The 10460-nt window shown below is 43.3% G+C and overlaps 1 protein-coding gene across 1 annotated transcript in view; it reads left to right on the top strand.

The window, feature by feature from the left end:
* The first annotated feature begins 484 nt into the window (after positions 1-484).
* Positions 485-10460, top strand: part of CPM (carboxypeptidase M) — a 30333-nt gene continuing 20357 nt past the window's right edge. Inside the window, exons 1-2 of the mRNA XM_020786058.3 lie at positions 485-610; positions 725-881. Of these exons, the coding sequence (XP_020641717.3) occupies positions 728-881 (154 nt within the window). The 5' untranslated portion in view covers positions 485-610; positions 725-727. The remainder of the gene's footprint in view (positions 611-724; positions 882-10460) is intronic.

Genomic DNA, 10460 nt, shown 5'->3' with positions numbered 1-10460 from the left:
GTAGTTGCCAGTTGTTGGTTGCTGAGCTTGCTTCACCGCAAAACATGGGCTCATTCAATATAGTGCCCTGATTTGTGAGTTATAATTAAGTTGTCATGTATATTGTGGGAATTTTTTTTTCTGGAATTGCTCTTTTTCTATGGGCGCGTTATCATGACACTGAAATACCTTATAAGGCTGGTCCAAGTGTGGTCGCCATTGGCACTGCAGGAGTAGAGGATTCCTCTGCCCCTTCTTCATGTTTCCTCGTTCTTAGCCTTTTGTTGAGCTTCCACGCGACCAGGTGTCGGGGCTCCAGGTGACCAGCCTCGGCTCCTTCCTCTCACGCCTTGGCTTTCCGAGAGGCGCGCGCTGGCGCGGGCGGGGGTGGGGTGGGGTGGGCAACGGGTCCCTTCTCACTCGACTGGATGCCTCTCGCGTCAATCACCGAGCCAGGGCACGGCTTGCGCCGAGGGGCTGGCCCAGGCTCCGGCTCTTGGCACTTCTCGCTCCGAGCCGGGCTGGTCGGCAAAAGGGGTGGCGGAGCAGGAGCGCCCAGAGGCAGCTGTGCGCGCCGCCAGAACGCTGCCCGCCCCAGCGCTCCCAGGGAGGTTTCTTGGCTACTCCTGAGGTAAAAGCCGGGCGCGTCTCCGGGCTTCCCTGCGCCCCGCTATCTCCCCGCCTTGCGCCTCTCGGCTCCTGTTCTCGTCTCCCCTCACCGGCTGCCTCTGCCGTCTCTCCCTAGGAGATGGGCAGACCGTGCCTCGTCCTCCTGCTCCCGTTGGTGGTCGGGCTGGACTTCGGTTACCATCACACGAAAGAGATGGAAGCTTTCCTGAAAGAGGTGCACAAGAACTACCCGTCCACCACTCACCTGTACAGCATTGGCAAGTCGGTGGAAGGTACGTCGTCTCCGTTCACACGAACTCCCGCGCGCTCGTTTTCCCGGCGAAACGTTTCTGGACCAAAGAGAGAGCTTTCCCTCCGCATAACCTTTGGGGGGCGGCGGAGGGAGGAGGTTGTGGGTTCAGTGTGGCCGGGTAGTAACATCGGCTCTAACCGTACCTTGCGGTTGCGCGGTATCCCACTGAAACCGCTAGCTAAGACTTCGGCCCCCTATTAATACGAAGCGAGCCATGCCTTCCTTCAAAAATCCAAAGGAAAACTAGCCGTGCTGTATTCAACGGGATCTATGTGAAGCCCGCTTTTTTTTTTGTGGATCAGCTAGTTATTTTCAGGACTGAGGTAATGCAGTGCAATCTCACCTATCCGAACAAGTCAGATGACATTTAAAAAAAAAAAAAGTTTGGAGTAGAAAGGTGATATTTTTATCACTTGCAAGTTTCTTGCTGTTCCTTTGGGTCAACAGCTGAGCTCACTTTAGCAGCATAAATTACTGACTTCAGTATGCATGTTTGTAAGTATAGAAGTCTCTTGTGAGGAAGGAATCTTCCAAAATAATGTTTGTATTACAATCAATATTCAAATTGCTACTTAGCTGTTTAGATTCAGATTGCTGTGTTGATCCAACAAAGCAATTCTACAGGTTTTCGTCCCTGTCACATGTCAGTCTTCCAGAAAAGGTAATGATGCTTAATTGCCCATTTAAGCCCAAGCCTGCACTGCAGCAAGAGTTACTGTTAGGTGCCATAAAAATGCTTCCAGCATGATCCAATGAATTAGTGACCTCCCAATGGCCCTCTTATCAAGAGCTCTGCTCGGGTCTTAAAAATTCAAGGCCATATTGATTCACCCCATCTCATATTTGGTTTTCTTCTTTTCTTGCTGCCTTCAACATTTCCCAGTATTACTGCCTTTTCCAGTGATCCTTGCCTTCTTATGATGTGTCCAGAATAGGAGAGCCTCTGTTCAATTATTTTTCCTTCTAAAGAGAGTTCAGGCTTTTTTTTTATTCAAGTCCCACTTATTTATTTATTTTATTTTATTTAACTTATATGCCGCCCACTCTACCCAAAGGTCTCTAGGCAGCTTACAACAAATAAAATACAATAAAAAAATAAAAACGATTAAAATTCAATTGAAATATATGCAGTACTCTAAAAGTTGCCATCAGGACTCACAGTAGATATTATTATAGATATTTTTGGTGGTCCAACAACATACTTTCAGATACATATTTTTTCATGTCAGTTTTCATAATTGTCTAGCTTTCACATCAATATATAGTAACCAGGAATGCAATAAAATGGATGATCATGGACTTGGCCTGCATTGCCAATTCCTTACATTTTGGGATCTTTTCTAGTTATTTCATAGTTGCCTGTACAACCCTGAGCCTTCTTATTTCTTGACTGCAGTCCCCTATCTGAATTGATGATTGAATCAAGATGTAACAGATCCTCAGTACCAGTACATGGCTCTCATGTACTGGTACTGGGAAAATCAATTTTTCTTCTTGTGAATTAAGCTCATGGGGAACAAGGGACCCTGAGAAGGGGTGGCAGATGATGGCATTATCCATGCTCATCAAAAAGTCTCAGCTCTGACTAGACCGCTCAGGTGAAAAAGACCACCTGTATGTTTAATTGTATATGCAAAGACAGAGTTTGTCTTAAAAGTTACAGCTGCTGAAACCCCCTCTTCTACACAACTATGAAAGGTAAAGCAGTCCTATTCTGTATCTCTTTTTTTAATGTGATTCCCCATCCCCACCCTGTGGTCCAAGCACAACTGACTTTACCTGCATCTGGTCAATGCTGGATAAAGATAATCACTGAATGGTGTTAACCTTTAGTTTGTATGTTAGTGTCTATAGCTAGCATATGGAAAAAGGACCACTTAAAACAGTTTTTATGTATACTCCATTCTAAGTGTGCAGTTGCATCTATATAAAAGGTGCATTCTGGTAGAGCAATCTCTCTTTGTACTGCTATAACTTAAACCTAATTTAGGATCACTTTCTTGATTTCTGCTGAAACTTATGTTGCAGTCTCTGAAGCAGGCTGGCAGAACTTCCAGACGTCTTCACATGCCCGTCTTCTGGCTTTTGGAATGCCACTCCTGTCCCCCACCTCCAAATACTCTTACAATCCTTGCCTTTTTTTTAACCAAAAAGGCATCATTCTGCCCTCTAGTGGCCCAATTCCAAAAAATGAAAGGAGAACTAGGGTGGGTCTCAAACATCACAAAATTTCCCCCATGCTGCTGAAGGTCACAAAATAATTTTTGAACCAATTTCGCCCCCTGAAAAATATTTGTTTTTAAATTAGATGCCCACCCCTGCTCTAAAGAGTCTTACTGATGCAAAGAGACATTTAAAAAAGCTTTTACTTAATTTCTTGCTTATTTACTGTTGTATTTATTTTAACAAGTATGGTATAAAGTTATCTCAAACACAAAGGCAACCATGTTAACAAATAAACAAACCCAAATCTAAAAGCCTGCGAACAGGTTTGCCTCTTGCAGGAGGCAAACCCTGAGTTTGCACGGGAAGAAGAGGCGGAGGCGGCTCTGAACGTTTAACATGAGTCTTTTTATAATCCAACAAACTTAGTTCAACAGCTTCAAATGGATCTAATAAACTTAACTCTGGTGAGATCCGGTAACTACACACTTTTACATCTGTAGTCCTCAAATCACTTCTTATCGAGGGGCCGGTCCAAACCGTTCCTGATCGGTCATAGGTCTCCGGGGGGTGAGGAGAAACAAAAAGTATTTTGGCAAGTTAAAGGCTAACAACTTGCATTCAGGGACTGCAGCCTGTTTCGTCAGATGTAGATATTATGCTGAATAACAGTTATGTCTTTAGGTTACTGCAAGGCCCTTTGTTGCAACTGACTGACAGGCTACAGAGAGAGAGAGAGAGGCAGGGAGGGAGGGAGGGAGGGAGGGGGAGAGATTTCCACTACAGTGGAGAAAACACACGAGAGGGGAAGAGAGTACTGGAAAAGGGCAAGGTCAGCAGGAAATCTGAATAGGAGCATTCCACACTACAACGTGCAGCATTTTCTCACAGGACACACTTGCTGTTAATTTAATGGAAATGAATAAATGAATTACTTTCTTCAATCATGTAGTAAAGAATAGGAAGAGGAAATGAAGTGGTAGACTTTTGTATTCATTAATAATGGCTACTGTCAACTGTAGTAAACTGTATGTGTGTGTGTGGGGGGGGGGAGCTGTCCAGCCAGCACCAAATAGGTAAGCCTTACCTAAACAGCTTGCAGAGTAGCCTTGATATAGAAGACAAATTATGTTGTTAGGTGTGATTGTGAAGAGGCTAAATTAGTTGTGCTTGAGCGTTCCAAAAGACTCAACTTGGAGAGGTATTGAACAGGTGCAGCTTCTATTTTGGATAACATCTACTTGTCTCTGTCACACCAATGTTAATTGAACTTAAAAAAATAAAACTGCTAGTGCAACTGGATGTTCAAATAAGAAGCTCAAAAGTATAAAATGGCAGTAAAGATAGGGTTGACTATATTTAAAGAGCTGACTGGCACATTACTCTGCATAATAGTAGGTCCGCTCCTACTAGCAGATCTTTGTTTGTGAGCAATGTCAAACCTCTAGTTATTCTTTGCGACTGTATTATGGAACATGATCCAGTTTATCAGTGAGCAGCCCTCTTTTCCAGCCTCCCAGATCTGATGCCTTTTGAGATGTGCCTGAGGGTAATAAGAGTTGTAGCCCGGCATATCTGGGGGGGCGGGCTCCAGAGTGAAGAAATATATGGAAATAAAAACCCTGGAAAGAGGATTTGATAGGCAAAAATAATTAACTGATCCTTGTCTAATCTAGACATGTGTTTATAAATGTTAGATAATCTTAGAACTGCAGATCAGAAATGAACCCTGCGAATCATCAATTCTAGCCCCTGTCAATGAGACACATTCGAGAACTGAACTCCCAACCTCTGGCTCCGCAGCAAGAGATATATTTCTCATATTAATTTAGAACTTTTGAGGATTAATTCTATAGCTCTCAGGTGTATAAATATTAGTTACATCTTCTTACATCAATTTATTCAAGCAACAAATATAATCAGACAAAGACAACTATATCTCATTCTCTCTGAGGGTGTTGCCTGGCTGGTAACTGTTCTTACCCTAGGATGTCTTTGAAGCATTTCATTGTTATCACCACATGTGCATGCATGATTCACGAATACTGGGCTGTATTTTATCACTTCTGTATGCTTGGCATAGCGGAAACAACATGCTTGAAAACATCACAGAAGTTCCTAATGTATCCTACCCAGATCACCTACCTACCTACCTACCTACCCACCTACCTACCCTCCTACCTACCTACCTACCTACCTACCTACCTACCTTCCTACCTACCTACCTACCTACCTACCTTCCTACCTACCTTCCTTCCTTCCATCCATCCATCCATCCATCCATCCATCCATCCATCCATCCATCCATCCATCCATCCATCCATCCATCCATCCATAAAATTGAAGTAAGCTAGATCTTAGTACAGTATATTCTCCTCTGTAATTCTGAGAGACAAAAGTTGTGATCCTGGAATTTGTTCTAATATGTTGGAGTCAAACTTACTGAGTCATGCTTTAAGTTTAAACTCCCTAAAGTCAAAAGGCCTTAAATTAATAATGACTAACTTATTTCTCATTCATATTCAAGTAGTTGAAGTAGTCAAATTTGACTTCACATAGTCCAAATCTTCTACCCTTTGGGTGTCACAGGAGTTGGAGTTGCCAACTCCTGCGACATTGCTGGAACCAGTTGTATTGGCACTTGCCTTTTCATTGGACCATTTCAGCAATGTGGAGAGGGGGGATCTGCTGCTTGGGTAACAGCCTATCCTCCATATTACCTTACCCGGGCTTCATGCTCTGGAGAGGACACTCCTCGATTCAGAGCATGTTACCATAGTCTCTCGAGACTGAAGGATGCCTATGTGGGTGTCACCAAGAGGAGCACAGGTTTTCCGGTTCTTCAGAGTTCTTTGTCAGGCCAGAGTTTTTGAAAAATGGCAGGAATTCACAGCAGGGTCTTGGGAAGTGTACTGAAGATGTCAAATTAGCTTCTGTTAATTAGGCAAAACTTTTCAGAGGCACTCTAGATTGTTATTTATTTGTAGACTTCATTTTTTAGCATGCACAGATTGGTGGATCTTAGCTAACAAATATTAAATATTGCCAGCACGTCTAAGGTGCATCTGGAAATGGAAAATCCTTCAGGTGGAGGATTTTCTCAGTGAAAAAACCTTCCCCAAGTACTTATGAATGATTTAGCAAGGAAGTAACAACTGGATGCAGCCAGAAGCACAGGGAGCTCTGGTGAGTAGTCTGCAATCTTGTGTGATGCCATCTCCTCTCTTGTAAGAAGGGGCAGGGATGCACCACTTCTGGAAGACTGGCAGTTCTACTGCCATCTCTGTTCCTTGCTGGTAGAAGCAGAAAGCTTTTCTTATTTATTTCCAGTAGGCATCAATTCAGCAAGCATGGTAATTAAATTTAGCAGCTCGGGAGATAAGGAGGGGAAAGTGGCACTCTGGGATTTGGTCAGAAAACCCACTTCAAACCTTTAATTTAAAGTAAGAAAATATGTTTATTCAAAGAACAAATCATGTTGTATTATGAATTGTGATGTGGAGCCAGTATGCTGGAAGGCTATATTTCTTGACTTCTGGGGTCAGGAAGTGAAGTCGGGAAGGTAATAATTACACAAAACATGCATTTACTGTATAAGATAATGATGTAGTTTACAGTATATAAAGTTAGCTTTGAAATGCTTTCTTTTTAGGAATTTGCCCATCTATAAATATTTGGATCGTGTACTATAAACCTCTTAAACCTCTTATGACAACCCCCTGCCCCCCGACAAATGAAATAATATGCCTGGCATCATACTGAATATAACCTTTCCAGCCTAAAACCAACACATGAAGACCTAGAAAAACATAAATAATTTTCAACTCATGAAACTTGAAGTAATTGTTAGGGTTAAGTTTGGCATTAGGGACAACAGGGTTCTTGTGAATTCAGCAGCTGTGTGGCAGGCAATAATTCAACTTGTTAACCCATTTCTAGGGTTTATGGGGAAATCTGCACCAGTTAACATTTTCTGTGTAACCTCAATTTATTTCCTCTATATGTCATTGGCATAGAAAGAAATGCCATCCCCCCCCCCAATAATATTTACCAAAGTAAAGGATGCAAATGGAATGAAAGATTGCTTGGCCTGTTATTGTGAGATATACTTCTGTTTAAATTATAGTAATACCCCCATATCAAACACAGAAGCCACAGTAATGTTGAATGCTCCCCAGCTGCAGTGTTGTGATCACTGGCACCATTGCCTCTGGTGAGGGTGACCAGGAGGGTCTCCTCAGCCATAGACTCTATGAACTTCAGACTCTTCTTATTGCTGGAACTTGTTTTTCTTAGGGTAGAGGAACAGGGTAGCACCATGTCCTCCCACCCTGACAATCCACAAGGGGGCTTAGTTATCTTCACTAGCCCCCTGCTGCTTCTTGTCCTCAGATGGGCCTCAGTTCTACTCAGTGGGCCCCCAGCATCTCCAGTCAAGGCCTTGGGTCTAGTTCACAGCACTGCTCCTAGCCAGCTAGTGCTATTTAGGGAGGACTATTAATGCTGGGCTAACGAAGGTCCCTGAGCCGCAGTAGTTTGTCCCCCTCCCAGTGGATCTGCTACAGTTGCTTGTTGTGCTGCTTATTCCACCAGTACTTCTCCTGAACTGGGCTTGGCCCAGTGGGTTAGGGCTTAGCTGGTCACCTGTGTTGTTGTTGATGGGGCCCAGATTGAGCAACAACCAGTAATCCTTCCTCATGTGCTGTACCCAAGGTGAAGTGGACTCATTCATCAATCCTTGGGTCCTGTAAACAGCAGCAGCTGATCATCATCAGGGCCACAGAACATGGAAGGGGGTCCTCAGAGGCCTCTGCCCAGTCCTCCAACTCCATTGAGGAGGAGGATTCATTTCTCTCCTCCTCTTCCTTTCCCTTCAGTCCTGGCTTCCACCATCCCGTCCTGGCTCCAGCCTCACCCTCTAGGTATGGCTTAGCTACCATTGGACTCCAACCTGCTCTGGGAAGCTGTACAGTGGTGCCTCGACTTACGAACTTAATCTGTCCCAGAAGTGGACATATTCTAAGTCGAATCAGCATTTCCCATTGAAATGCATTGAAACCCGATTAATTTGTTCTGGCTGGTTTTTTTTTGTTTGTATGTAGAGGCTCGGGTTGTAAGTAGAAGCACTCGTTCCCATAGGAACTAATACAAAACCAGTTAATCTGGCCTCTACCACTAGAGGGAGAGCTTTTTAACCTAAGATGACTTAGGTTAAAAAAGGGGCAGGAAAGGAGGGAGGGAACAATAGGGAAAAGAGGAAAGAAAGAAGGTCATCACTGGGGCACACAGACCCCTCAGACAAAGGTTTGTGCTGTTAAACACAAAAAGAGAGAAGATAGAGAGAGAGAAGACAATGGGGGGGGGGAAGAGAGTTTGGAGTCTAAAACACATTTAAAACCCATACATGCTAAACCCACACATTTTAAACCCACACATTTTACACCAACACATTTAAAACCAATCTAAGCAACCAAACTCCATTTTAGAGCACACCAGCCAGCACAGACCCTTGCAAAAAAATTCCTGATTTTAAAATAAAAAAAATTACATCCATTTTAGCACAAACCAGCCAGCACAGACCCTTGCAGAAAGGGTCTGCAAGACCCATCAGAGCACAGAAATATAACCCTCCCCTCCCACCTAGCCCAAATAAAAAATCAATTTTTTAAAAAAAGCCAAAAAATACAGTACATACAGTACAGTATCAGGCAGTACCAGGCAGTACCAGGCAGTCTGAAGTCTATTTCCCTATCCACACTCTCTAACCACTGGGGTGAGCAAGGTAGCAGACAAGTAGTCTCTTCACTGGCTAACGGTTAACTGAAAGTTCAAATTTCCTGCTTTCCCCACCTTCCCCCCATTTTTTTCTGTTCATAAGTCAAAGCTCTGCTCACAAGTTGGAGCAAAATTTTGCGACCAGAGCTGTTCATAAGTCGGAGTGTTCATAGGTATGACATTTGCACCTTTGTGGCCCCTGTTTGTCTCCCCAAACCAGAGGGCACAAGAAGGCAAACCAAACAAAACACCTTTTTACACGCTACCACCAGTTGATCACTAAATCAACATACTTTACTTAAGAAAGATGAAGGTCCATTCATCAATGTCTTTTGAATAAAACAGGTTTATTGATTACAACTGTTTCTACAATACTTCATAAGTATCTTCTTCAGTGTATTCGCAAAGGTTCATCAAGCATCAATAACAATCTTCTATATTCTCTTACAGGTTACTGTTCACTCCTCAGACTAACCACTACTCAGATCTCCCACTTATCTCTCTCTCCCTCTTCAAACACAGATCCAGACTATAAACTAACTCCTCCTCTCTGGCTCTGCCTTTTAACATCTCTAGTGGCCCCACCTCTCAACCACATCAGCATAAAACATGAATAATGCATGACTTACTTCACATAATAAGGATGAATGCCACAGTAGGTAGGGATGTTCGTAAGTCGAGGCACCATTGTACCTCTTTAAATAAATAAACATTGTCTAAAATCCTGTTGCATAGTTACACAAATGGTGTAACACTTGGAAGTGAATTGCTGTAAATTAAGATGCCTCTGTGAACATTAGGTGTTACATACCAAGTTACATGACTTGGCATGCAACACATGATGTCTATGGAGATTTCTCAACTTGTGGCTCTTCATGTCTAAAAGTTATGCTAGTTACATCACTGTGCAACAGGATTTCAGCCATTGGGTCATAGACATTTTGCAAATGTCAAAATTCTTTCCCATTCCAAAAATAGGGCTACCATAAATACTCAAAACTCAGAAGCGGTTTACCATTCCATTCTTCTTGGGGCATCTTGGGGCTGTGCAGCTTGCCCAAGACTACACAGGCTGGCTCTTCTCCTAGGAGGCACAGTGGGGAATCAAACCCCTAACCTCTAGCTCCACAGTCAGATACCTAAACCACTGAGTTATCCAGCCAGTAAGAGATGCTACTGACATCCTATGTACATCACTAATTCAGTGTACATTTACTAAACAGTATGCCCTACTGACCCCTTCATGGATTGCTGCCTTGTCATGGTGAAGGGGCTTGAGTAATTCAGAGAAGCTATGGGCTATGCTGTGCAGGGACACCCAAGATGGACAGGTCATAGTGGAGAGTTCTGACTAAATGCAATCCACCTGGAGCAGGAAATGGCAAGCTACTCCAGTATCTTTGCCAAGAAAACTCCATGGACAGAAACAAAAGACTAAAAGATATGACACTGGAAGATAAGCCCTTCAGGTTGGAAGGCGTCTAACACGCTACTGAGGAAGAGTGGAGGACAAGTACAAGTAGCTTCAGAGCTAACAAAGTGGTTGGGCCAAAGCTGAAAGGATGCTCAGCTGCAGACGCACCTGGAAGACAAAGAAAAGTCCGATGCTGCAAAGAAAAAT

This window comes from Pogona vitticeps, chromosome 5 (genome assembly GCF_051106095.1).
Source record: "Pogona vitticeps strain Pit_001003342236 chromosome 5, PviZW2.1, whole genome shotgun sequence".
NCBI classification, from domain to species: Eukaryota; Metazoa; Chordata; class Lepidosauria; order Squamata; family Agamidae; genus Pogona; species Pogona vitticeps.
Note: the sequence above shows the minus strand (reverse complement) of the source record. Positions and strands in the feature narration are given on the sequence as shown.